Here is a 27147-nt window from a genome sequence, read left to right as displayed (position 1 = left end):
GGCATTTTATGGTTTGGGACCCTGACATATGTTCAGGCACAGGGCCTTGTCCGGTCCACTCACGCTGGTGCACAGTCCGTCGGAGCCGGGGTCGATGAGCGTCACAATGCTCCCACGCTGGCGAGCTTGATGCTGCATTTAGACGTCGGATAAGTTAGACTTTCTCTTATTTATAATCGGGTAAGTTACCGGACTACCTCGGCAATGAGGTCAGGCCAGTATTGCTTGGTGGCTCGGGCATGGACGACCATGGTGCAAGATTATCTGGAGGTCAGTTGACTACAGTCACCAAGTTACTGCGCACCACGATTTTCTGTTTTGAGTCTTCGAATCGTGCTGAATAATTACTGCGTACAGACAATCCATAGCTCGCAGGATCAAAGATCACCCACCCATGGTCCCCGCCCCGCCATCTGTTGCTCTACGCCTATAGCTCAGCACCGTTCATTCTTTTGTTCTGGCTACCACGAGCTCGCCCGGAGGCTTGTCTCCATGATCTCCGTACGAGTGCAGCGAAGCTTTGATATCCTCATGGCTGTGGATTGGTCCCTGACAGAGTAGTGATTAACGCACGCCCAACATGCATACCAGGCCCCCGCGTGGCTGTAGCCGATAAAGGGTCGGCCCAGACAAAGCATGGATGCAGTTGTCCCTGATGAAAGTCGGTGTTGAAGCAGCTTGATGCTGGCAATTTTGAACGTCGCCTCGTGGAAAAGACACTGAGAGAGGGCAGAGCATGACTTCTCGCAGTCTGGCTGATCACTGCGACGGCGATTACCCCAACCGCCGTTATCGCTTCTCCGCCCGAGCACCTTCTGCATTTGGCTACTGTAGATCGACAATACCACGTCAGAAGCAGGCACAGGGACCTACAGCTGCCGAATGCAGGCACGTTGTGCTACCCAAGGCGAATTTGGGCTGCGGGGGAAGCGGCATGTGGCAATTGTCAAGCGCTGCTTAAATGAACCCGCTGCTCCGCGTGCGAGACTTCTCTCTTGTCCTCCTGGCACGTTTGCGGTCGTCACCTCGCTCTGCAGCGGTGGCAGCATCTGACCGGCAAAGATGCGGTTCTCGACGGCGGGCACTCTCGCCATTGCAGGCTTCACCACCACTGCCGCAGCCAGTGGCCTGGCGGGGGACAGCGCTGTACTCGGTGGTCCTCTGGTCCCATTCAAGCACCCTGCTCTTGGCCCCGGCCTCGTGGGACGGCCTCAATCGCAGCAGATCATGGCTGCCGCCGGGCCGGTCGAGTTCTTCCAGGTCGCGCAGCCCGTGCTCGCCCTGGACGGCCCGGGCAGCTGCACGGTGGTGCTCATGGAGCACGCCTTTGCCAACAGCTACGGATCTCCATTCGTCGGTAGGTGCCACAGGATGCAGAATGAGAGAGCAGGACGAGGCTGATGCAACGCAATTCCCTACAGCCGACTATGTCCCGCCGGCATGCGACTTCAATCGCGTCGTCATCCGCTTCACCTCGACTGTGCGAGGACGGCAGTACGACCGCACCGGCGTCATGTACCTCGGCGACACCGAGGTCTGGCGCCTCACCACGGCACAGCCAACAGCGGACGGAATCGTCTGGGGCTGGGACAAAGACATGACGCACTTCCTGTCGCTCTGGCGCCAGCCACAGAAGCTCATCTTCGACCTCGAGAACATTGTCAACGACGTCTACACCGGCATCTTCAACACGACCCTGACTGCGACTTTCTTCCAGAGCGACGTGCTGGTGGGCGGCCAACCCCCAGCAGACTTGATCATCCCAATCTCGGAACGGACAGGCGCGGCAGGACAGCCCAGCCAGTTCACATATCCAGAGCAGAACGCGACTAACACGGTGGCTTTCCCGCGCAACGCCAACCGGGCGGTGTTCTCCATCGCAGCGAAAGGGCAGGGCAGCGACGAGTTCTGGTGGTCCAACGTGCCCCAGAGTGCAATCCACACCTTTGACGCCGAGTACGGCCAGTACCCGGGCTATTCGGCGTGGCGAGAGATCCAGGTGCTGGTCGACGGCAAGCTGGCTGGTGTCTCCTGGCCATACCCGACCATCTTCACGGGCGGTGTCGTGCCGCAGCTTCACCGCCCCATCGTGGGCATTGATGCTTTCGACATGCGGGAGCACGAGATTGACATCACGCCTTGGCTGCCGCTTCTCTGCGACGGCAACGAGCACACATTCACGATCCAGGTGATAGGGCTGGTGGATGACGGCAGCTCGAGCACATCCCTATCAACCACGACAGAGAGCTCGTGGTACCTGACTGGCAAGGTATTTGTGTGGCTCGACAGCGAGACGTCCGTCACCACCGGCACGATCCCCGTCGTGAGCCAACCCGCTCCCAGTATCGCATTCTCGTCCAAGATCACGCAGGATGCAGCTGGCGCAAATGAGACGCTGGAATACCAGATTGACGTCTCTCGCAAATTCTCAGTCACAGCAAAAGTCAAGACGGAGAAGTCGGAAGGACTGGTCTCGTGGTCGCAAAAGCTGTCGTACAGCAATCCCGGCGCGGTGACGGCATATGGCTTCTTCAATCTCAACACCCTTGATACGACGGGCGCAGACGCCTCGGCCGGGTCAGTCTCGGGCCTGTACGCCTCTAAGTACCACTACCCACTGTTCTGCAACAGCACTGCCGCCATCGCGCCCGAGGGCAACCTGACCCTGTGGGCCAACCTTGATCAGGGCCTGCAGTTGGAGGTGGTCGGCAGCGCAGTTATCCCCACTGGTGTCGAGTCGTACAAGAGCAGCACGAAGAAATTCGCTGGCTCGAGCCTCGACACCCGCCGGGTGGGTACGGCCAACTTCCATCGCGCCGGCGACAACTCGTACAGCGAGGGCAGCGGATCGCAAGAGCAGGTGTTTGATTTCTGGGGCGTGACGGCAGAGGGCGGGTATGCCGGCAAAGAACAGCTTTACCACCGAGACGTAAAGTCGGTAAACACGACGGTCACCTTTAATGAGGAGAGCGGTGTATGAGTAAATTTAGGTATCGGTAGTTTGGAGCTACAGACGCAAATGATAGGGCCTAGGCTACGCAGATTGTAGTAAAAGTCCATTAGAGCGGATGTTTCAAGGATGAATCTGTCAACTGCGAAGTGAAAGGGCTGGCGAAGCAAGCGTAATTCCGCTGGTGAGGGGCGCTAATCCTCGCTCATCCCCATGAGACTGAACGCATGGGTCTAATTCGGGATTCTTCGATCTTGAATACAGGTGATCTTGCGTTAGCGCGCGGTCGATCGGATTGGCGCCAGTAGTCTACGTCACCACCAAGACGCCACCCGTGTGGCAGCGGCCGCTAACCGTCCCTGCATGCAGGTCGTGAACGCAGGCATGTCCTCATGGATGAACTTTGGCTCTGCTGCAGAATTCGTTCACGTAGACCTGCGGAACAGGTTATCCTGATCACTGACTCACTTTCTGTTGAGTCTTGTCACTCGCCTTGCTTGCTTAGTGCAAGGTCGTCACAACAGCAAACCTCACGCATAGCACAAGGTTGGCGGCAGAGACCTCACTCATCACGAGGTCGACATTTTCATCAGCGAGCGAGGGGCCTCACCGGCGTCCAGAAACGCAACGGCAGATCTCATACACATTGGTTGTGAACCATGACGTCCGCCTACGACTGCCTGTCACCCACGATAGTAGACACGCGCGAGGACCTGTCCCTGCTCTACAGGGTCCTCCGCCTCGTGATCAAGCCTCTGCGGCCACGCCTCACCTCGCCACCCAAGAAAGCCCTGCCGCGCGGATCGCCAAAGCTCTCCCGCGACGCAAAGATCAAGCGCACCAGCTCGTGCGACGTTGTCGAGCGACATGACGAGTTCGGCCTGGGACTATGGGTGTACGACTTTGAGCCCAAGAGTCGGCATCGTCGTGATCACTGTCGTCGTCGTCATTACAGCACCACCACGGCGGCGTCCCCTCCGTCATCAGCAGGGCATCCCAGCAGCGATGCAACACCGACCACAACAACAACCACACCGGGAACGTCTCGAGCGGCCTCTAGCCCTAGGCATAGGGTTCTCTTCTTCGCGGGGGCGGGTTTCAGGCGCCCCCGAGCTCGATGCACTGGCGCCTTGTCGCGGGCTTGGCGGACAAGTTCCCCGATGAATACCAGTTCACACTCATGTCGTATCCGCTCGCGCCCGAGAGCCCGGCAGGCGAGTCGCTGCCGGTGCTGAGGGAGTACCTGAGGCGGAGCATCACTGCCGCTGCAGCGAATACGTCCGCGGTGGATGGGCAGCGGGGAAGTATAAGCCTGATGGGCGACTCTGCGGGCGGGAATATTGCGCTCAGTCTGGGGATGTGGTGGGCCACGCAGCTCGAGGCGGCAGCGAAGCGGAGGAGCAAGGAAGTGAACCAGGCGGCAAAAATGGGTGAGGGTCTAGCTCACGGTGGCAGCGATGGCGGCAGCGGCGGCAGGATCATCCCGATTCAGCCTAGTGTGCTCAAGAGCGTCATCGTCATATCCCCCGTCGTCGATATGCGCAACACCAATTCGGACATTGATGCCGTGGACAAGGTTGACCCGGTCTTGACCAAGGAGCTCACAGAGAAAGTGGCAGCTGCATGGACGGGGTTGTACAAGGAGGATGAAGGGGCCGGTATACCACCAGGTGCGGGTGCGTCTCACGCAGCGTCAACTCAGGCGCAGACATCCAAAGAAGGCGAGCAGGGCTCGAGGCAAAAGCAGCCGCAGCAGCAGCAATCCAAGCAGCCAGCGACAAGCAGGAGAAACACTAAACCCCTCGCCCGTGACGATCCAGTCGTGTCCCCGCTCTGTCATGACTCTTCGGTCTTCGCCAGCCTCGCGACGCACGGGATCAGTATCCACGGGATCATCGGGACGAGCGACGTACTCGCGCCCGACGCGCTGCTGTTCAAGGACCGGTGCGTCAAGGCAAGGGCTCCGGGCCGGTGGCTCGTGTGGAAGGGCCAGATGCACTGTTTTGCCCTGGCCGGGACGTCGGGGCTCATGGTGGAGGGCGTGCAGGGGATCAGATTCATAGAAGAGGTACTGAGGGACGAGGAGGCGAGGAGGTGACTTTTGCGCGCGTGTGGCTTAGTTGATGGCAGGGTCTTTTTGTCGGGGGTCCGGGGCAGGCATCGTTTGCTTGCTGCGGGTGGACTTGTTGGACGTATTGTACATCATCGGCCTCCAGGGTACCACATAAAGAGCATTCCAGATGTGATCCCTGCGCTTCAACGACGAATCAGCAACCTTGCCGATCCATAATGATACTCTCGGCCCGGTCGTATGAAGGCGCAGGTGCTTCATCTTGGCCCGCTTCGAGAACTGCGAGATGCCCGAACGGGGGCCCTAGGCCTACCGAAGCAAGGAAGATCTGCGGGAGGGTGGTGTTCCATGCATGGGTCTACGTTGAGGTGTGGCCAGAGACTTGACATTTCCTTTTAGGGCAAGTAGTCTATCAGTGTGATATACTGCGGACCTGAAGACTTGGGCCGACTCCTTGCAGTACATCTAGCATGAGCTTTCAAAGCCATCGTGCACCAGTCGTGCTCTATCTCAGAGGCCAGCTCCCAGATTCATGACGACGACGCAAGAGGCTATCCAGTGCTGCGATTATCAGTGCTGAGGCCCCTTACATTTCTAGCCGCACTTACATTTGGGCTACTGGGGAGGGGATGTGCTCAGGTCAACTAGGCACCTCAGCTACCATAGTATCTGGTGACAAGACTCATTCAGACTTGCCAAACCGTGCGAGATGCAATGAGTGCTACTCCATGTGGCAGCTAGAGTCGACCGTGCTGGCTCTGATTGGTGGACTTTACCCGAGCACATGAGATGTTTGCTTCCGTGGATCGCGAAGGCCAACAGCCAAAAATATGTACCGACCCATCGCCCAACAGAACGTGCATTTGTAGACGTTCTGACTTTGCAGCATCATGACCATGCTCATAAGCCCTTGTCCTTGCAGCCGCGTTCAAATCTAAGAAGTCTTGCGATTCGCATTCGCCATATTCCGGGAAGACGTCAAAAAGAAGTGCGATGTCGTGGCTGGCGTAAGCCAAGTCATCGCTGCCACGGTTGGGGATGTGTTTGCTCTGGGCACGGACAGGGCTGCTCCGATATAAAGACAAAAGTACACCTTTGCGACCCAGACCTCGAATAGAGACTATCGCCCTCCGAGAGGTTCGCCAAATGAGATCACAAGACAGGCATCCAATCACGTCCAGAAACACCGATAGAGTGTTATTTGCCGTCATCTCAGGACCGGGTCCCCAAGAAGTCAGTGCCCTCTGGTTAGCAGAGTGGACATCTGGCTCAAGTATGGAGAGGTAAGCGACTCAATTCGTTCATGTGTTGTGCGAAAGAACCCGGCCCGGTTGCCAGCATTGCAAATCTCGGGCCGACCGAGACATCCAGATTCCCCTGTTTTCCATCGCGTTTTGTGTTCGGCACTTGGCAAGTTTGCCGAAACCCCTCGGTCCGGCAAGGCGAATCATACACACCGGGCCGGCAGTAAGGGGCATGTTTGCCATTGTGCTGACATTTACCACAATGGGCGTGAAGGAGGAACTCGTGCTGGAACTGTGTCACTGGTTCATCGAACCTCACGTCCGAGCGTCCTGTACAAATACGCTTGGACCAGTACTCACTCGTTCAGTTTTTGTCGTTTAACTTCTCAACTCCTCGTCGTTGAACGATTCTTCTGGAATTCCCAAGTTCTTATATCTGAAAAGCTCCACTGCCGACTATGAAAGGAAAGAAATTCACCATCGGGTGTCGGATCCTGAACACGCCTTGCACCAACAGTCGACCGACGATTCAAAGCACAGACACAACCGCCATCGAACTTGACGCTCCACAAGACGCTGTTGATGTTGAAGATTTCCCTGAGGGCGGCATTCGGGCATGGCTGGTGGTGACTGGAGCCTCACTCACCCTTTTCCCTTCATTCGGTTTCCTTACTGCCATCGGCACACTGCAAGACTACTGGGCACGACACCAGCTGCGATTTTATTCTTCACGCGACATCGGCTGGATCTCTGGCCTGCTGCTGTATCTATGGCTGGCCGCGGGCCTGATTGTGGGGCCGTGCTTCGACCGATACGGTCCGCGCTGGGTGATGCTCCTGGGCAGCGTGGGCTTCATAGCCATGTTTATCCTTCTCGCCCATTCAAGTCAATACTGGCACTTCATGTTGAGCTGCTCGATTATCGGGGGACTTAGCGGTGCGATGCTCAGCACGAGTGCCTTGGGTACAGTGGCACTCTGGTTTAAGGATAGGCGAGGGTTCGCGCAAGGCATCGCAATGGCTGGCTCGTCTCTTGGTGGCCTGCTCATCCCAATCATACTCCGATACGCGTTTCCCCAATATGGATATGCCTGGTCCATGAGGATCCTCGCGTTCATGGCGATGTTCTGTCTCGCCTTGGGCAATATCCTTCTGCGAAAGCGATCCGCACCGGCACGAACGACAGAATCAGCACGCCCAAGCTCACGCCCAGCAATTTCGCAACAGTCGTCATCGTCTACCTTGACGGCAACCAGAACCACATTCTCAGCCCCAAAGCCCGCTTCCTCTAACAGAATCATTTCCTTCTCCATCCTCAGCGACCTTCGGGTCAGCCTATTCGCGGCTAGTGTCATCGGTCTCGAGCTGGTGCTTTTCCTTACGCAAGTGCTCCTCCCGACATACGCCACCGCCCAAACTGCCTACCCTACCGATATCGGGTTCTACCTCCTTGCAGTATGCAACGGCGCCTCAGTCCTCGGCCGCCTCGGACCAGGCTACATATCAGACAAGCTAGGCCAATTCAACACCCTGCTCGCCATGATCCTCTTCATGCAGATCTTCACGGTCGCGCTGTGGCTGCCGTTCGGCCACACCTCGCTGGGAAGCCTGTACGCCTTCTCGGCGCTGTTCGGATTCGGCACCGGGTCCTGGATGGCGCTGATCCCGGCTTGTGTCGGGCAGCTGTGCCCCCCAGGTGAGTTTGGGCGGTACTATGGCGTGATTTACTTCCTTGGCAGCTTTGTGACACTCGTGTCGGTGCCGATTGGCGGGCAGCTCCTGGAAGGTGTTAGTGGGCAGGCCATGATTGGGTTCTGCTGTGCTGTGCTGATCCTGAGCATGGTCTTGTTCGCGCTGAGTCGCTGGGCGTGCCTGGGAAGGAAATGGGTGCTGTGGGAAAAGGTTTAGCACTCAAGAGCGGGACTGTAGAGAATATCGTCGGTTCGCTCGCTATCCACGAGCTTGTATTATCAACTGTAGAATTATGAAACTCATTCACAGTCAGGTGTTTCACACCATATCATAAAGCTGTGACCATATGTTGGTTGGTAACCCAGCATAAAGTATGCAATGGAACTACCAGATGCACGCGACAAGTTAATTTGGTGGCTGGCCGAAGCAAACGCGCCTGATTCGTGGCTTCTCCCCTTCAAGCAAACATTTGTGCCTGCGGCCCACCGCCGCCGAAACGATGCTGTGCCGTCCAGCTGCAGGCTGTCGGCTGTTGGTTTCGTGACGACGGAGTTCAGCAACTGAACCAACAGAATCGGGCACTTCTGATATCAATATAAATAGGCTCTCAGAAGCGCGGATGTTTGTCGAAGATGCTTGGGGTCATTGGATTTCTCGTTGGGGCCTCTCGTCGCATCAACATCCTTCACCACGCGATTCGACCCTCGGATCTACTCCCACGAGATCATGCACTTCCCCAACTTGTTGCTTATGGCCGCTTTGGCGAGTCCTGGAGCAGCCTCTCCCGTTTCCTCATCGTGTCCACCAGACTGGCAAGGCAACGTCGCAGCACCTGGCTATACCTCATCCCTCCCCATCTGCCCCGTCCTCCAGAACAATGGCGTAGCCCTCACGCGCTCGGAAATCGCCCAGATCTTCACCTCACACACCGTGCCAGTCGACGACACCGCCGCGGCGGACATGGAGCTCATCCGGCGCACAATCTCGCGCTACGCCCTCGCCATCGACGGCCGCAATTTCCCCGTGCTGGACAGCATCTTCACCCAGGACGCGCTGGCCAACTACTCCGAGGTCGGCTTCATGAGCGGGATCCAGGAGATCAAAGCGACGCTCTCCGCGGCGCTGACGCTCTTCGCCATGACGCAGCACCTCATGGGCACTTCTGTGATCCAGCTGTGCCGCGAGGAGCAAGAAGGGACTGTCAATGGTTCGGTGTTGAGCGCCGTGTCGGCGACGTATGTGCTCGCGACGCACTTTCCCGCGCCATCGACGGGATGGCCGGGGGTGATTTCGCCGGAGGATATCGCGGTCGTGCCGGTCATGTATCAGGACTCGTGGACGCGGGAGGTGGACTGCCACGGGGCTGTAGCTTGGAAGATCAGGGGCCGGTACCTCTTGTATCAGGTAAGTCTTTCTTGCTTGCCGCGTTGTCTTGTGGTCATGCGGCATCCCGCTTAGACCAGGCTTGAGACCTGTTCCGTGTCATCTAGAACTTGTGCTGACTGCATCGTGAAGGGACTGCTGATCGGATCAGTTCCTAATCAATCAATAGGTTTGAACGCATGAATACATAAAGTCTAGGGTATGGAAGCACAAGTGGGCCTAGGGCCAGGCGTCCGGATTTTAATGGACTCTTGGCGCAAGATTCCAATGTCGATATCGAAGAGCCCAAGTGATGGAATTCTGAGGGACTGCGGGAGGCTTGCCATAATTATCGTGTGGCGCGTTTGGCATCAAAAATAGATTTGCATGCATATCCAATCAGATGATATATTTCACCTCGCTCCTGAGAAACATACCGAATCCGCCGAGCTTGCCTTTGTCCTGTGTGTTGGGTCAAAACAAAGCGTCGCCCACGGCGAGACATATCGAGCACACAACACCGCAGTGCACAATCATCCGGCCAAAAGCAAGCACGTTTAGCAGGCTTGCAATTCCAAAAGCCAGCGGAGAGCTTAATCAAAAACCAAAAAAACGTACAACACCGGGGATTCGCTGGTCGTCACCGACCCAACTACTAGTCCGGCGGTATCAAGCTTGTGTAAACAGGGGAGCGGACGGGACCCTCAATTTTCTTGATCCTATGGTCGTACGTGGTGTGATAGTGTGTTGAAAGACTCTACATGCCCGGTGAATCCTCACCTCCTGCGAGTGCTGCGGAAACGTTCCGGCAACCAAGCATTGCCAAGAATATGGGGGCCGCCGAGGGCGAGACCCTGGGGTATCTTGGCGTTCGCACAACCAGGTGTGGCACCTGGCGAGAGGTGTCGAGTAGACACTACGAAAGAGGATTCAGCGCGCGTGAGAGTTTGCTGCTTCTATTATACGATTGATATAACGTAATCCACAAGTGACTGAGACACACAAGTGAATGAGACACTTTCCGCCCATTCTTAACCCCCCATTTTCTTTCCTCCTTTTCTCCACCAACAATAATGGGACGACAATCAAATGAAAGCGACCTTATCCTAGCGCTTAATGCGCTCCATTTAAACCCAAAATTAAGCGTACGAAAGGCTGCACTACTCTATAATGTATCCCATGCGACCCTCTCACGACGACGAAACGGCCAAGCTGCGAAACGCGATATCCGACCACCCTGCCAGAAATTGACCTCGTACGAAGAGGACAGTATCGTACGATATATAATCGACCTAGATTCGCGATCGTTTCCACCGCGATTAGGTGGTGTTCGAGAAATGGCGGATCGACTCCTCCACGTACGCGACGCGCCACGCGTCGGAACGAACTGGGCCTCGAACTTCGTACGACGACGACCTAAGCTCCGTACGCGTTTTAATCGAAGAATCGATTACCAGAGGGTCCTTTACGAAGATCCGGACGCGTATCACATGTGGTTTACGCTCGTACGAAACATAATCGCGAAATACGGGATCCACGATGACGATATCTATAACTTCGACGAAACGGGCTTCGCGATAGGCAAAATCTCCGCCGAAACTATCGTTACGACCTCCGATCGACGCGGGAGGCCAAGAGCCGTACAACAAGGGAATTAGAAATAGGTTACAGTAATCCAGGGCATCGCGTCGTACGGCTATTCAATCCCGCCATATATCATCTTCGCCGGGAAGGTCCACCTCAACTCCTGGACCGCAAATAGCCCCCTACCGCCCGACTAGGTAATCGCGCTTTCAGAAAACGGTTGGACGACGAACGAGAGAGGCCTAGAGTAGGTAAAACACTTCGATTTCCATACGAAGAGTCGTACGAAGGGTACCTACCGCCTCCTTATCCTCGACGGCCACGATAGCTACCATTCCGTCGATTTCGAGCTCTACTGCAAAGAACAGAATATTGTTACCCTCTATATGCCTGCTCATTCGTCGCATAAGCTCCAGCCTCTCGATGTTAGGTGTTTTGGACCTCTAAAACGGGCGTACGGTAAAGAAATCGAAGGTCTAATACGGGCGTACGTAACCTACGTTTCAAAGGAGGACTTCCTCCTAGCCTTTTATAAGGCGTACGACGCTATAATGACCAAATCAAACATCTAGGCAGGCTTCAGAGCGACAGGCCTAGTACCGTACGACCCGAATTATGTGATTTCACAGCTAGATGTGAAGTTTCATACGCCGACACCGCCAGGTTCCTCTACTGGACTACCACCCCTATAGGTTTCAAAGACGCCGAACAACCCAATTAAGACCGAATCGCAGACGAAGTATATTGAAAATCGCATCGTACGACACCAGAATAGCTCACCGTCGTCCATTGTTAAGAGCGTACGGCAGCTAAGAAAAGGAGTCATAATGATAGTACACGAGCAGGACCTTATACGCCAAGAGCTCGCCGAACTTCGAGATGCAAACGACCGCCTCAGCCGCCGTCGTCGTACGAAAAGAAAGCAGCTATAGAAAGGAGGGTCCCTCACGATTAATCAGGCAAAGGATTTAAAGGCTCAAATCGATGCGACGCAGCAGTTAATAGCGGAAACGAGTCAGAAGAGTGGTCGTACGAGGAGGCCCGAAACGCGCGCGCGACGATGTGGCGTCTGCGGCGAGCCCGGGCATAATGCTCGTACGTGTCAGAAAGTTGTATCTGCCTCTGAAGAAGAGGATTCTGAATAGTTTCAATTGATTTCAGGCGTTGTGGTTGAATTCTCTTATACATTATCGTACGAGTACCCTGAAAGTGTCTCATTCACTTGTATGTCTCAGTCACTTGTGGATTACGTTATGTAACCAGACTTATAACTCCCTTTGACGCGAAGGGACACGACGAGTAAGGAGGAGCGATATCTTTAAACGGCCCACGATATACTATGCAGTAAAATGCACGATAATGTGCGATAACACAGAGGAGGAAGCTGTATTTCTAGGGTTACTATTAAGCACTTAGACCATACAGATAGCCCCATTCCGGCAGCCGACATGAGGAATATTTCACACCGGAGAGACCATAGCTCGCGGTCCATCTTATTTTAGAACCCGTCCTCTTGCCGAACTTCGCCGTCTCGAAGGCGGCGGGCCCATCAGTAGCAGCCTCACAGCCCAGAGCTACTGGAGTAGCTATAAGTGGAAAAGATCGAACGCCTGCTGGATTCATATTTTGTCTTGGTATTGGCGAATCTGAATTGAGCTGCTGGTGATAGACCTCTCCCAAGAGTCGTGTGGACGTCTGCAACATGCTGAAGCAATGACAAGTGGTATGCAAGGTTAAGCGCAAGATCGATTTGAGATTTTCCCTACTGCACTATATGCGCATGTTGCAAGCTTTGTATGACGTGAAGGAGAGTTCATACGACTGAGGCGATTTCAACACCTCCGCCAAATGTTCATGCAGCATGCACAGACTCGGGCCTGACAGCAAATTGCCAAGCCAAGCCGATGCAGGTGACTGGGGATCACCTCAGACAGGACTTCGGCTACCGTGCCCGTGTTGGTCCTGCAAAGAGGGGTCACGGTTGCCTTATCTGCTGATCTGCCCTCCTGCTGGCGGCCTCCCTCCCAAGATCGCTTTTGCGCTCTTGCTGATGCTTTACGACAGAGCCTTTCCTGGTGTCGACAGCCCCCGCTGGTTCGAGCGACTGCTCTATCCTGACGGTCGCCAAGGATGGACGCCAACTACAGCGGCAGACGGTCTTCGCGCCCTCGGCGCCGTCCGAGCAAAGACGAGTACGCCGTAGGCTGGGTCAGTGCACTTCCCCGCGAGCTAAAGGCGGCTCTCGCCTGCCTGGATGAACAGCACGAGACACTGCCCCGCGACAAGAACGACTACAACGAATACGCCTTCGGTCGCATCCATGAACACAACGTCGTCCTGGCTTGTCTGCCCTCGGGCACCTATGGGACGAACAGCGCGGCCAACGTTGCCGTGCACATGCGGCGCAGCTTCCCCAGCATCCGGTTCCTGCTCATGGTTGGCATCGCTGGCGGGATCCCTTTCCCTGCAGACGTCAGACTCGGCGATGTCGTTGTCGGTCAAGATATCGTTCAGCACGACTTGGGGAAAGATGTCAAAGGGGACGAATTCGTAAGCACTGCGCCAAAGCACGTCTTGCATAGTTCGCTCGCGACGACGCCAGCCCGTGTCCAGGCCGAGCTTCGACCAGGCTGGCATCGATCGATTGTCTCGAAAATGCGGCACTCTCGAGGATTACAAAACCCTCATCTAGACCGAACCAAACTCTTCGATGGCCTATATCACGCGTCATACGAGCACGAGGACGAAACCAAGAGCTGCAGCTCGTGCGACAATCGTCGTCTAGTAAAGAGAGAAGACCGACTAAATAGCAAACCTGTAGTCCATTACGGAACAATTGCTTCCGGCAACCAAGTTGTTAAGAACGCGAGGAAGCGTGACGAGATCGGGCTACTGCACAATGCGTTATGCATCGAGATGGAAGCTGCCGGTCTGGATCACGATTTTCCAAATCTGGTCATCAGGGGGGTCTGCGATTATGCAGACTCCCATAAGAAGAAGGAGTGGCAAGATTATGCGGCAGCAACTGCTGCAGCCTTTGCCAAGCGGTTCCTCCGGAAACGTGCTCCGGAGTCTTGGTCCACTGCTCTTTCAGCTACTGCAGTAGCTAAGCATCCAGGTGAGTACAGATCTACAAGCCAAAATAGTACTGCCCTGCTAACGAGCCTCCTAGCACTGTCGGCCGAGCTGGCGGCGCATCGCAAAGAGTGTCTCAAAAGCCTATCATTCGACCAGATCGACTCTCGTTATGAAGACATCAATGAACGGCATGAAGAAACATGCCTATGGATTTTGCAACACGAAGCATATCTAGACTGGCTTGATCCTACTCGACACCATGTCCATCACGGCTTCCTCTGGCTTAGGGGGAACGCCGGAGTTGGGAAGTCTACAATCATGAAATACCTATTTGAGACAAGCAGAGATATGTCTGCAGCATTGGGCACCTCCCTCAGACACAAAGCAGTCCCCGAATTTCAACACGACTGTGATGCCGAGAGCAGAGTTGTCGTGCTTGCATTCTTTTTCAATGCACGAGGAGGCGAACTAGAGAAGTCGGCCGTTGGCATGTATCGATCATTCCTCTTTCAACTGCTCAAAGAACTCCCAGAGCTTCAAGCCACCCTCGACAATCAAAGGAATACGTCCTGGACCTTGAAGAAGCTTCAAAGGCTGATGTCTCAGGCAATTGGGATGTTGAGCACGCGACACTTGATGCTCTTCATTGACGCCCTTGACGAGTGCAATGCGCATGAAGGTCTCGCCATGGTCGAGAGCTTCCAACGAGAGGCTAGACACGCATTTGAAAAAGGTGTCAAACTACACATCTGCTTCTCCAGCAGACCGTATCCAGTTGTGAGTATGCGGAAAGGCATACTAGTCGTTCTTGATGAGCAAGAGGGGGATGCGTCGGACCTCGAACGCTATGTCCGATCTAGTCTTTCTCAGTGGCCCAGAGGGATCCGGCAAGACCTACGTCACAAAATTATCGAAAAAGCGCAAGGCATCTTTCTCTGGGCAGTCTTGGTTCTCAGTTTGCTGTATCGAGACTTTGGGGAGGGGCGGGTCGATTCAGTTCGGCTTCATGAACGCCTCCAAGGCTTACCAGTACAGTTGAGCGACCTGTTTAGAGAGATCCTTCGCAAAGACTCCCACGACCTCGAGAGCTTCAGGCTTTGTGCTCAATGGATCATTTACGCAAGGCGCCCTCTTTCGCCGAAAGAATTCTACCGCGCAATGATGATGGGGATTAGTCCCGAATCCAACGAGGTCTATGGACCTTGGGATAAGTCTAGGGTCACCTATGAGGTTGTCAACAACTTCATCACCAGCACCTCTAGAGGGCTCGCAAAGATCACAAATACGCATTGGTCTCAAGTAGAGTTCATCCACGAGTCGGTCAAGGACTTTTTGATTAACGAAAACGGCATGTGCGAGCTATTTGGCCCTCAAGAGTCCGAACCGGCCCACTGCCACGAACGGATCAAACAATTGTGTTACTCATTCTTTCGCAAGACGACGGGAGACTACATTCCCAGCACGCGGTCCCGCGGGCGCTTCGGTCCTAATTCCGAGGCGCCGTTCGTTGAGTACGTGGCGACTTCAATGTTGCATCATGCTGAGTGGTCCGCCACGGAGAACTCGCAAGTACAGTTCCTCACGAATCTAAATCGTGAGGAATTGCATTTACTTGTAGGTGTGCCATCTTCATCGCACAGAGAAGCGGAAATTCCAGGCATTAGCAAACAGTTTACGTTGGCATACGGAGGCTTTCCTCGGCTCCTGGAGGGACTGATCCAGCATGAAGGTAGGATTGATCAATCAAAACACGACTGCGGGGACTGCATGCGACTGTCCCCGATGAAAGCCGCCGTACTACGGGGCAAAAGGTCCACAGTCAGCGTTCTGCTCAACCATGGTGATGACGTCAATGCGCCCGGGGAGCCTGCTGACGGTTTCAGAACGGCACTCCATTTCGCCGCTGCTAGCGGGACCAACGAGACTATCCGCCTGCTGCTTCATCGCGGCGCGCAGCTCGACGTCAGGGATGGCAGAGGCCGCACTCCGTTCGATCTCGCAATGGAACGTCGTCACTTTGCTCTCGCGCTGTGGCTGCGCGAAGCCGAGGCTTCTTCTGCAGCAGAACTTGGGAGCTTGCCGCCAGAGCTTCCTAATCTGGAGTCAAACCGAGCCGCTATCGCTGGACTCTTGGACAGAGGCCTTGATGTGAATTACACAGTCTACGATTGGAGGGAGACGGACATGGAAGCTCGGCAGACGAGCCTGCTCGACTTGGTATTGCCGGATCCCAAACTTGTCAAACTTCTACTAGCCCGGGACTTCCAGATCACTACACATGACGAGCCCTTCGACAACAAGCCCTTCAATAGCGAAGCTCTCGAAGGCAAAGACGTTAGGTACTCCGACTACTTCTTTTATTCTAAAGACCTCGAGTTTGAGGGTGGCTGCGACTTGTGCCAAGCTATAAAGGCAAATCACAGCGAAGCGATCCTTGAGATGTTGATTGCGAAAGGTGCCAACCCTGCTCGGGATCCGGTAGCGCTTCGCAAGAGTCTTCGAAGATCGCCTCACATCCTGCCGCTGCTGTTACGACATGGCGCCAAGCCGAGCCGATTAGACCTTGGGTTTGCCTGCGAAGGTCTAGATGAAACGCGAGCTGCTGGTCTGTTTCTCCAGCATGGTGCGGATGCCTACCTAGGCGAGCCCAGTGCTCCTTACCTGGCCATTGCAGCCACATTTCATGGCGCAGGCACTATGAGACTGCTTCTGCGTCATGGCGCTGTGGTCAACGACATGACTTGGAAGGGCTTGACGGCCCTCGAGGCAGCTTGTGTGTCCTGGCCTGAATGGAGGAACGACAACATGGAAATCGTGCAACTCCTCCTGAGCGGCGGCGCAGCGGTCAACAGGCAAGAGGGGCACAGCATTGCACTCACCAATGCGTGCAGTGATGGTAATATCGCAATCAGCCGCATGCTGCTGGAGCACGGCGCTGCTGTCAACAGAGCCGCGGAGGGCGGCGGCACGCCTCTCTATGCTGCGTGCCGCAATTTTGGGGGACACGGGTGCGATATCGATCTCTTGTGGCTTCTCCTTGAGCATGGGGCGGATCCCAACGGCCGAGGCGCCCGCTGGGGCACGCCTCTGCAGGCCTTGTGTGGTTCCTGTGAATATAGAGAGGTCGACAACACGGCACTGGTCAAAGGTTGCGCATTGCTGCTCACTCGTGGGGCAGACCCGACCGTGTGTGTTGAAGGGTCTCCATACGGCTCGGCCTTGCATGCGGCATGCTACCACGGCCTGGTCAGTGTTGTCGAGCTGCTGCTCAGACATGGCGCCGACGTCAACGCGCCTGGCGGATCTGCCACTCCGCTACAGCAAGCCTGCGCGTCACGTGCTGCATCAACACGTCGTGCCTCAGACATCAAACGCTTGGTAGAGATGCTGCTCGACCACGGCGCGGTGCCTTCCGCCCCTGCAGGCAAGCACGGCAGCGCCTTGGAGGCGGCAAGAAAACACAATCCAAGCGTTGTGCCACTTTTGGTAAGGCACGGCGCTGTATTGAGCGAAGCCGTCGGCCGAGAAGTTTCGGACACCGGCAATGGTGAATGACGGATGGATGGCATGGAGATGCTTCGATGGGTTACGTAGGCAAGATATATTAGTCGCACAAAGCGCCGTCTTGAATCGGTGGGAAGGGCTAGGCCTCACATGGTCTTGCCTCGAATCCGATCTTTAATGATTACGGACATCACCTTGACCTCGACCTTCGCCCTGGAGTTTCAATTCCTACGGATCTCACAACGGACGGCGGGGGACCAGGTGCTCTACACTAGCACAGCATTCCTCGCCCAGCTTAGCCAATTGGATGCTGCGTTAGCACTGGCTCTGAACGGTCTCAAGCTGCTTCCGTGACTCATCAAGCCGACTTCTGCCGCAATCCCGCGAAGCTTATCATACTTCCAATCTCTGCTCTTTGCCAGCACTATTGCGCTACATGAGGTCGGCACAAGTACGTGGCGGCGCCGAGCAGCGCCTCCTCGTCCTCACCAAGCACACGCCCTATCATGTTATCCCACGTGCCGGCGATGTCAAGCGTTCTCTTGCCTCCTCCCCTCCTTGTGCCTGCACAAGTGCGTTTGGCACGAGTACTGCATGTGCGTGGCGATACATACTCGTCAGACTCGCCGCCAAGACCTGCGAAGTCGAGCCCCAGTACCCCGTTGTCCTGCAGAGAGACATCGGTGGTAGTCAAGTCGGGAAGGAAACCTGCTGAGACGGGACTATCACGGTAGCCCTGAGAGGGCTTGGTCCCGCTTTATTGCAGCGCCATGCTCATGTCCACCGCGTTTTGCAAAGGGAGTTACGGCATAGGCCTGCCTATGCCGCTGGAGAGCACACAAGCGATACCAGTCGCAGATTGATTAGAGTATGATCATTGGCAATAGGCTTTTCTAAATCCTCACAGAGCGAAGCACGAGTGAAAGCAAGCCTCGTCAACCCAACCTCCTTGCTTCGATGTGTGATCCGGCACTCCAAGAGGCAGAGCTTGGCCAAAGGTGTCAAGCAGGCGCAGATACAGCGTACACGGCCGGCGAGACAGATTGCTTCCCGCAGGATATATGTAACGTAATCCACAAGTGGGTGAATCACACAAGCGGATGAATCAGTCCCCCGCCACTTTCGTACAGGCTGTCTTCTTTCCCCCTTTTCTCCACCGATAATTATGGTACGACAATCAAATGAAAGCGATTTAGTTCTCGCGCTAAATGCGCTTCAATCGAACCCAGAATTGAGCGTACGAAAGGCTGCATAGATCTATAATGTATCCTTCTCAACCCTCTAACGACGACAACACGGCCGACCTGCGTAACAAGATATCCGACCACCTTGCCAGAAATTGACCTCGTACGAAGAGGACAGTATCGTACGATATATAATCGACCTAGATTCGCGATCGTTTCCACCGCGGTTAGGTGGTGTTCGAGAAATGGCGGATCGACTCCTCCGTATGCGCGACGCGCTACGCGTCGGAACGAACTGGGCCTCAAACTTCGTACGACGACGACCAGAGCTCCGTACGCGTTTTAATCGAAGAATCGACTACTAGAGAGTCCTCTGCGAAGATCCAGACGTGTATCGCGCGTGGTTTAAGCTCGTACAAAACATAATCGCGAAATACGGGATCTACGATGACGACATCTATAACTTCGACGAAACGGGCTTCGCGATAGGTAAAATCTCCGCTGAAACTGTCGTTACAACCTCCGATCGACGTGGGAAGCTAAGAGCTGTACAACAAGGGAATCAGGAATGGGTTATAGTAATCCAGGGTATCGCGTCGTACGGCTATTTAATCCCGCCGTACATCATCTTCGCCGGGAAGGTCCACCTCGACTCCTGGACCGCAAATAGCCCCCTACCGCCCGACTAGGTAATCGCGCTTTCAGAAAACGGTTGGACGACGAACGAGAGAGGCCTAGAGTAGGTAAAACACTTCGATTTCCATACGAAGAGTCGTACGAAGGGTACCTACCGCCTCCTTATCCTCGACGGCCACGATAGCTACCATTCGGTCGATTTCGAGCTCTACTGCAAGGAACAGAACATTGTAACGCTCTATATGCCTGCTCACTCGTCGCATAAGCTCCAGCCTCTCGATGTTGGGTGCTTTGAACCTCTGAAACGGGCGTACGGTAAAGAAATCGAAGGTCTAATGCGGGCGCACGTAACCCACGTTTCAAAGGAGGACTTCCTCCCAGCCTTTTATAAGGCGTACAACGCTGCAATGACTAAATCAAACATCCAGGCAGGCTTTAGAGCGACAGGCCTAGTACCGTACGACCCGAATTATGTGATTTCACAGCTAGATGTGAAGTTTCATACGCCGACACCGCCAGGTCCCTCTGCTGGACTACCACCCCCATGGGTTTCAAAGACGCCGAACAACCCAATTGAGACCGAATCGCAGACGAAGTATATTGAAAATCGCATCGTACAACACCAGAATAGCTCACCGTCGTCCATTGTTGAGAGCGTACGGCAGCTGAGAAAAGGAGTTATGATGATGGTACACGAGCAGGACCTTATGCGCCAAGAGCTCGCCGAACTTCGAGATGCAAACGACCGCCTCAGCCGCCGTCGTCGTACGAAAAGAAAGCAGCTGCAGAAAGGAGGGTCCCTCACGATTGATCAGGCAAAGGATTTGAAGGCTCAAATCGATGCGACGCAGCAGTTAATAGCGGAAACGAGTCAGAATAGTGGTCGTACGAGGAGGCCCGAAACGCGCGCGCGACGATGTGGCGTCTGCGGCGAGCCCGGGCATAATGTTCGTACGTGTCAGAAAGTTATATCTGCCTCTGAAGAAGAGGATTCTGAATAGTTTGAATTGATTTGAGGCGTTATGGTTGAATTGACTTATATATTGTCGTACGAGTACCCGATAACTGATTCATCCACTTGTGTGATTCACCCACTTGTGGATTACGTTATGTGTAACCCAAATAATTGCTTCTTTCGACGTTGAGAACCACTTGATCACAGGTGAAATAATATGTTTCGACAATCCACCATCTGTTCAGAAGGAACATATACTATGCTATATGAAAAAGGGCTGACGGCGGAGGGTCACTCTTTAACCGCCGATAGAACGATCGAAATATATACAGTGGCTCCGGCAGCCAGACATCAGAGCTTGTATCGAAAAGACCGGAGCTCGCGGTCCGTCTTGTCTAAGAACCCATCCTCCAGCGCCTCCTCGGACGTCTCGGCCGCCGCGGGCCGATTCGCGGCAGCCTCGCGGTCCCGGTTACGGTTGGACAGCCACAGACAGACGCCAATCAGAGCGGTGAAGAACATGGAAGACGCGTAGATGCCGATCAGGGCCTTGATCGCGGTGAGATAGCGCGGCGCCTCGGCGGGGGTGAACATGAAGGGCCCGATGATGTTGCCTGTGGCGTAGCAGACAAAATTAAGGCCGTTGACCGTCATGCGCTTGGTGTGGCCGGCGACGTTGGAGGCGATGACGGACCAGTTGAGGATGATGGCCGCGCCGACGACGCCGAGCAGCCAGCAGCACGCCGTGAGGGCCAGGCGGTGGCCGAGGTCGATGGTGGCGATGCCGATGATGCCCGCGAGCGAGGGCACGTGAACGACGAGGATCATGATGATGGACATGTTCTTGAACCGCGAGGCCACGAGGCCGGCGGCGACAGTGCAGACGAGCTGGAAGGCGCCGTTGGGCAACTGCCAAAGGACCACCTCGACTGGACTGTAGCAAAAGCCGCTCAGCAGGGCGCTCATGAAGTTGGCCACCGAGGAGTTGATGATGCCGATGGACAGCTGCTGGCCAGCGATGAACCACACACGCGGCTCCAGCAGCGCCTCGCGAATCTGGTACGACAGGATCTTGCCGTGCTTGATACCAGTCTGGTTGTCGGCCACGCGCCAGATCGACACGACGCGCTCCTCCTCGTCACAGAGCCTGCAGTCGACAGGGCTCGACGGGAAGTAGATAAAGGCAACGACACCCGCACAGATGGTGATGACGCCAATGACGAGGAATACGAGCTGCCAGGGCGTCAGGTGCTGGTTATTGGTGTGGCCGAGCCCCCACGAGATGCCGGAGCCCAGCATCTGCGAGATGCCGTTGCTGCCCAGCCAGATGCACATGCGTAGCGGCTGCTCCTCACGCGTCCAGAACATGCTGGTGATGAGCATCCAGGCGGGGCCAATGCCCGCCTCAAGGCCGCCCAGGATGAAGCGCAGCGCCATCAGCCCGGCCCAGTTGTGCGCGCCCACCGTGGCGACGAGGATGATACCCCAAAGCACCAGCATCACCGAGATGAACTTGCCGATGGGGAACTTCTGCAGGGCCAGGGTCGACGGGTACGACCGGACCAGGTAGCCGATGTTGGTGATGGACGCGACCCACGAATACTGGTTGCCCACCAATCCCAGGTCCGTCTTGAGGCCGTATACGTTGGCGTAGTTGAGCGTCTGCTTGTCGAGAAACGACAGCAGGTAGATGAGACACATGGCCGGCAGCAGGACGAAGTCGATCTTCTTGAGCACCCTTCGGGCGACCGCCTCGCGGTGTGCAGGGTCCATGGTCTGCGACTGTTGGAAGTATGCCAGCCCGATGTCCACGTGCTCTTGTTCGTACTTGGTCTTTTCGGCCGGGATGATAACGTCGGCTGCGCCGTCCTGGACGGACGGTTCGCGGTCAATGTCGTTCACGGACTTGTTCTTTGCCATCATGAAGCCAAGGTGAGCAATGCCTGTTGATGCGGCAGCCTGCGAGCCCGAGAGAATCGGGAGGAGGCCAATACGACATCTAATATACAGGTCATGGTCATGTTTTGGACTGTCCACAGTCATATCTCGCATCGGCCGGGACTTACCGATCTTGATCAAGTGTGGCGATGGCCAACAGCTCGTTTGGAGGACCCCGGACTGATTTGCTCTTGGAGTAGTCCATGGCGAGTAGTCTATTGCCACGGAGCTCGGCGTGGGTCTGCCGGCCGCGCCTGCTCCAACTGATAAGTAATGTGTCGGGACCGCGCGGTCCGCGCGGTGCGCGCAAAGGCCCACCCAGCTCAGACATCGCTCTAGGTAGCCTGGTTCATGATTCGACACCCCGAGCAATCGATAATTCTGATCCGATGGCGGCCGGCTCCCTAAACCCATCCTCTGCGGCTGCCGCCGACTATCGCGAGCACGCCAAAACGTAAAACCCAGCGACCCAGCCATTCAGGAGTAGCAGTCCTCGTTGCCTGTGACCCAATTTCCATCACTCGCAACCTCTGCCCACCATGAAGGTCCTCCTAGTACAGTGCTACACAACCGATAAGCCATGGGGCGACATGATGGTGCAGAGCTTCGCCGATAACATCCAGCGAACCATGCCATCTGCCCAGATGGACATAGTCAAGGCCGAGGCCGGCGAGGTGCTGCCCGACCCTTCACCGTACGACCTAGTAATCATGAGTGGCGGCACGTTCAATCTTGTCGACGACAAGCCTCTACCCTGGGTCGAATCAGCCATCGATTATGTCCGGGCAATAGCCAAAAAGGACGTTGGGCCCAAGCTGCTGGGCCTCTGCTGGGGCCACCAGGTATCACAGATGGCACTTGGAGGTAAATTGAAGGCCATGACCGGAGCGCGGGTGAGTCGACAACATCTTGACCTTGCTGCAGCAACGTGGAGGAGGTCTGACATTCGACCGCAGATCGGCGTGGAGAAGGTGGTCCTATTGCCAGAAGGCAAGAGTTTCTTTGCTGGCCATGATGAACTGGTGAGTTGTGCACGAGACATATCCCTGTCCAACCCTCTTGAGTGTAGCAGGCCTACGACTAAAATGCATGCCGCGCGCGCGGAACACAGAACCTTCACAAGTTCCACAGACGTGCGGTCGAGACGTGCAGGCCCGACTTTACGCCCCTGGCCAAAGACCACGAGATTCTCATGGCCACCAACGGCCGCATCCTCAGCTTCCAGGGCCACCCGGAGCTGCATTTTGCCATGGCGCAGGACTTGGTTCAGAACGCGCCGACTTACAAGGACCTGGAAACTGGCTTTGCCATTGACCCCATCGACGCGAAGCACGACGGGGAAGCTGTGTGGGGCCGTATCATGGAATGGGTGGGTAAGCCTTGAGCGGTCTGGTAGATATTTCTCGGCGCGTAAAATAGACTAAATTGCCTTGAGAAAAGAGTTGTTGTACTTTCCTGGGGTCTGACCCTTCGTGTGTGTGCGCCGTCTTCATTCATCTCGCTCCGGTTCTCAGTTCTGGTATACCTCTTTGTTTCTGTGTAGGTCCATCTACCCTTGCAAGTAGCCCGTCCAGCGCAGTCTGGTCAACCCAACTGGCAAAACTCTCTTTTAAAGCTTGCTTCGCCGTGAGAATGGTTTTCGTTATCCCCTTGAGGGAGGCTACCGAGCTTGTCCCCCGTGCTGGAGAGATGGTGATGTCGATTGCAGCATTTGTATCTGCTCCCCTGTCGAGAAGAAGATGACAAATGTTCAACCTGTTTTTCGCAGCGTGCCTGACATCTTCGCGCGTGCCCCCAGCATCGGAGATGGCTGCGCCTCCATCGATAGCGAACGTCCGGTGGAGCCACTCTAGACCTTCCTGCCAGCATGTCCGGCCTTCGAAAACACGGTTCGGCCGCGACCAGTTGTCCAGGAGGAGTCGCACAGTCTCGACGCTGACGAGATCGTATGGGGCTACTGTAGCAAAGGGAAGGTGCGGCGCAAGGGCGTACATGAGTAGCGGCCGACCACCACGCCTCTCCATATAGGATACCCCAGTCTTGCCATCATGTCCGTTCATCCCATCCATGAACCAGACTAGCCGGTCGGGGAGGTTGCGGTCGAACAAGGCCCAGTCCTGGTTGTCTGCCTTGACTGAGATGTTCTGTTCTAGGTGATGCCTGAGACCAAAGTGCACGGCCAAGGAGAGGAACGAGTCATTCCAACTGCGAGGGTGTGTCCGCTGCGGGTCGCAATGAAAATTGGCCCAGTGCATGGCTGCTCGCCGGCGAGCGTCTCGACCGTAGTCGCTGAAGGCCACGGTCTCGCGGTGGTCTCGTATGGTCGTGGGCAGATATTCACCATCACGGCTCTGCTGGAGTCTCCTGTGGTGGGAAAACATGGTTTGATCGAGCTGCTCCAGCAGGTCCCTGTACTGTTGGTTTGGGCGGCCGTATCTCTCGACGAGATTCGCAGCCATCAGAGCCATGGTCGCGAATGACCACATTGTCTGGAGGTGATCTTGCGGGCACGGCTGTGGTAAGATTGTAATCTGGTATACGAGTGACTTGAGTTGCGCGATCCGAGGACAGAACTCCAATGTCTCGATCGCTGGAGGTTGGGGTTGAGGAAGAGGCTGTTCGGGGAGTACTGCTGTTTGTTCATCGCTTTGTTGCTGCATGAGCCCTGAAGAACTCTGGCACTGATCGATGGCAGTAGTCGATTGCCGACGCAGAACTGACCTGGAAAAATGTACCATTGGCATTATTAGCGGATTCATCTTGTCCCTCCCAGGCTGAAATCTTGATGAACCCGGGCCAGGCCTCCATGAAGCTCTGTGCGATTCTGGCACATTTCCGCTCAACCAATGGTTGTGCAGCCTGCCACGGTCTCTCGAGCTTTGGGTCTTCTCCCAGGGCCAGGGCGATGTCTATGAGTCGGGGTGGTCGTTCGCCACGGTGCAGACTGTGGTATATGCCTTCTCTGTTGAGCATTACGCCCATGACTCGCAGTGCCTCGGTTCTCACATCTTGGTCTAGAGTGTGCCATATCAGATGGTAAAAGTCTTTGAGATCTCGACCGCGTTGAAGCTGGATGTTGATGGACTCGATGCTTGATCCTTTCGTGAGCGCCCGGTTGGTGTACTGCACACAGAGCATAGCTGCAAGATATACCCCTTGAGAAGCATCGAGTATGGTTTCTCGAACTGTGTCACGGTCGATGCCATTGTTGCTCCTTGTCCATATGGTACCGTCTGGAATGAGTGTTCCTGCTACGTACGACGCTATGTCCTCCTGGTTGTGGTTCTGTACGTAGGCAGATGGGTGCAATCCCATTCGGTCCATGATCCTGCTGGGTCGGCTCGACAGCACTACTCTGACATTGTCCAAAGGGCAGAGCTTGTTGACGAGAAACTCGAGGCAGGCCAAGTACCCTGACTCGTTGTCTCGACGCTCGCTTTCCGGGGTGCGGGTTTCTGCAACCCTTTGCTCTTGGGTTTGGTGTCCGCCAGCATGGTGCTCTTCGTGCTCGTCCAGGCCATCGATTAGAAGAAAAAGTTTGGCAGGTGCTTGCATTTGTGTTGCGAGTCGCTGCAAAGCCTCTTGAAGCTCAGCAACAGTCCAAGACCCAGCTGGAGGCACTGTTGCTCCAACGTACAGCAGTGCCCAATCCTTGGGGAAGACGCTGGGCAGCAAATCCGGAGACTGAATCAAGGCCTGTAGGAGCAGGGCGCGCCAAAGACCCTCCGCCGATCTCTCCAGCCTTGAGCCGTTTCGCCAGAAGAAGAAAGCCGCCGAAAGAAGCACGCAGCCGTCGCCTTTGGCCCACTCATCAAGCTGAAGATTTTCCGCTCTGGTATCCCAGATGTGGCGCATCAGCGTCGACTTGCCCGAGCCTGGTTCTCCTGCAATGACGTATAAGCTTGACCCCCGGCGCAGCCAAGACCGCAGGCTGTCTCCTGTGGTATCCGCTGATTCCTTGAAGACCCATTCACAGGATGAGTCCCGCGGTGTAGATACGTTCCTCTGTCGTACGCCCATCGAGGGGTATTGCAATAGGTCCATCAACCTCTTGCGGACACCGATACCTTTCGAGTCCTCAGTTTCGCCGGTGGCTGCGTTTTCATCGTTCCACCCGCTGGTGAGGGATTGCGAGCCGTGTATGAGACGGTTGGCGGACAACAGGCACGCCTGAGATGTTTCGACCTTGGCTGATGCGACATCGACGTATTGACCGAGCAGAGCTTCCACAGCAGCTCGGTAATACGGGGAAAGTGCTTTTTGCTCCGCTACCAGACGCGTTCTTTCCGCAATGGTGCGACACGCTTCAACTGACTGCCGCGCCCTGTGAATGAATTTAGGCAACCGATTTGGAACGAGAAGGACTCATTATAATCAATAGCTGGAGGCCAGATGACTGCCATGTTGACTTCCTCACTTACCATAGGTTGGCCACCTCGTTTTGGAGGATAATGAGAGGATCTCTGATCATTGGGAGTCCCTTGCCCATGGCCGCGATGAGTTTCAATTTCTTGATCGAGAAGAGGCGTTGTCGTAAAGTTCCTAGTCTTCCAATCTCGTTGGTGACATGGATTAGTCTCTGGGTCAACCTCACCAGATCCTCCTCAGCTGCTTTGACCTCGTGGTGATTTGGGAGATCATCCATCAAATCTGAAAGCTCTGTTGTGATTATCACGTAATCCCTGAGGGCATCCATAAAGCGCGGCGTAAGCGGATTGATGATCTTTGCTAATCGCTCGCTCCCCGACAGCACTAACTTGAGAGCTGACGAAGGATAGTATACAAAATTGAACCCTTCGATTGCAGGCATCTTGATATGCTGTGATGCTGATCGATTGCTAAAGTTGGTGAGTGACGACTTTGCTGGTCGATCCTGGCGGCTGTGTCGCCTTTCTGCATGCTGTGGATTGTCAGGGGAAGTGGTACCCTCAGGCGTCGAGAAATGAGGAA

The 27147-nt window shown here is 55.3% G+C and overlaps 10 protein-coding genes across 10 annotated transcripts; 7 read left to right on the top strand and 3 right to left on the bottom strand.

Annotated features, from left to right (window-relative positions):
• Positions 1–1227: 1227 nt before the first annotated feature.
• Positions 1228–2980, top strand: B0I36DRAFT_239628 (peptide N-acetyl-beta-D-glucosaminyl asparaginase amidase A-domain-containing protein; the record flags this gene model as incomplete). The annotated part of the gene is made up of 2 exons (XM_046149704.1): positions 1228–1357; positions 1422–2980. 2 exons carry the CDS (start codon positions 1228–1230, stop codon positions 2978–2980), a joined length of 1689 nt encoding a protein of 562 aa, XP_046015935.1.
• Positions 2981–3303: 323 nt separating this feature from the next.
• Positions 3304–4336, top strand: B0I36DRAFT_97273 (uncharacterized protein). The gene has a single exon (XM_046163672.1). It carries the CDS (start codon positions 3610–3612, stop codon positions 4183–4185), a length of 576 nt encoding a protein of 191 aa, XP_046015934.1. The 5' UTR covers positions 3304–3609; the 3' UTR covers positions 4186–4336.
• Positions 4337–6723: 2387 nt separating this feature from the next.
• Positions 6724–8172, top strand: B0I36DRAFT_238772 (major facilitator superfamily domain-containing protein; the record flags this gene model as incomplete). Its single annotated transcript, XM_046149640.1, has 2 exons — positions 6724–7493; positions 7560–8172. The coding sequence occupies 2 exons, from the start codon at positions 6724–6726 to the stop codon at positions 8170–8172; spliced, it is 1383 nt and encodes a 460-aa protein (XP_046015933.1).
• Positions 8173–8571: 399 nt separating this feature from the next.
• On the top strand, positions 8572–9720 carry B0I36DRAFT_319191 (uncharacterized protein). Its single transcript, XM_046153371.1, has 2 exons — positions 8572–9360; positions 9472–9720. Exons 1-2 carry the CDS (start codon positions 8683–8685, stop codon positions 9520–9522), a joined length of 729 nt encoding a protein of 242 aa, XP_046015932.1. The 5' UTR covers positions 8572–8682; the 3' UTR covers positions 9523–9720.
• A 3312-nt stretch (positions 9721–13032) lies between these two features.
• On the top strand, positions 13033–15570 carry B0I36DRAFT_240326 (uncharacterized protein; the record flags this gene model as incomplete). The annotated part of the gene is made up of 4 exons (XM_046149753.1): positions 13033–13628; positions 13713–14020; positions 14075–14330; positions 14406–15570. Coding segments are annotated over 4 exons (2325 nt in total), but the record flags the coding sequence as incomplete, so codon positions are not given.
• Positions 15571–16398: 828 nt separating this feature from the next.
• B0I36DRAFT_286343 (ankyrin repeat-containing domain protein) lies at positions 16399–17809 on the top strand. Its single transcript, XM_046151600.1, has one exon. It carries the CDS (start codon positions 16420–16422, stop codon positions 17533–17535), a length of 1116 nt encoding a protein of 371 aa, XP_046015930.1. The 5' UTR covers positions 16399–16419; the 3' UTR covers positions 17536–17809.
• Positions 17810–20478: 2669 nt separating this feature from the next.
• On the bottom strand, positions 20479–22402 carry B0I36DRAFT_382467 (MFS transporter; the record flags this gene model as incomplete). Its single annotated transcript, XM_046160915.1, has 2 exons — positions 20479–22258; positions 22326–22402. 2 exons carry the CDS (start codon positions 22400–22402, stop codon positions 20611–20613), a joined length of 1725 nt encoding a protein of 574 aa, XP_046015929.1. The 3' UTR covers positions 20479–20610.
• A 32-nt stretch (positions 22403–22434) lies between these two features.
• B0I36DRAFT_406530 (class I glutamine amidotransferase-like protein) lies at positions 22435–23581 on the top strand (the record flags this gene model as incomplete). Its single annotated transcript, XM_046161816.1, has 3 exons — positions 22435–23061; positions 23122–23219; positions 23309–23581. The coding sequence occupies exons 1-3, from the start codon at positions 22737–22739 to the stop codon at positions 23579–23581; spliced, it is 696 nt and encodes a 231-aa protein (XP_046015928.1). The 5' UTR covers positions 22435–22736.
• Positions 23582–23690: 109 nt separating this feature from the next.
• B0I36DRAFT_361160 (uncharacterized protein) lies at positions 23691–24665 on the bottom strand (the record flags this gene model as incomplete). Its single annotated transcript, XM_046158447.1, has 1 exon — positions 23691–24665. One exon carries the CDS (start codon positions 24663–24665, stop codon positions 23691–23693), a length of 975 nt encoding a protein of 324 aa, XP_046015927.1.
• Positions 24666–24837: 172 nt separating this feature from the next.
• On the bottom strand, positions 24838–27007 carry B0I36DRAFT_361159 (uncharacterized protein; the record flags this gene model as incomplete). The annotated part of the gene is made up of 2 exons (XM_046158446.1): positions 24838–26521; positions 26619–27007. The coding sequence occupies 2 exons, from the start codon at positions 27005–27007 to the stop codon at positions 24838–24840; spliced, it is 2073 nt and encodes a 690-aa protein (XP_046015926.1).
• Between the last annotated feature and the right edge of the window lie 140 nt (positions 27008–27147).

This window comes from Microdochium trichocladiopsis (genome assembly GCF_020744255.1).
Source record: "Microdochium trichocladiopsis strain MPI-CAGE-CH-0230 chromosome Unknown B0I36scaffold_3, whole genome shotgun sequence".
NCBI classification, from domain to species: Eukaryota; Fungi; Ascomycota; class Sordariomycetes; order Xylariales; family Microdochiaceae; genus Microdochium; species Microdochium trichocladiopsis.
Note: the sequence above shows the minus strand (reverse complement) of the source record. Positions and strands in the feature narration are given on the sequence as shown.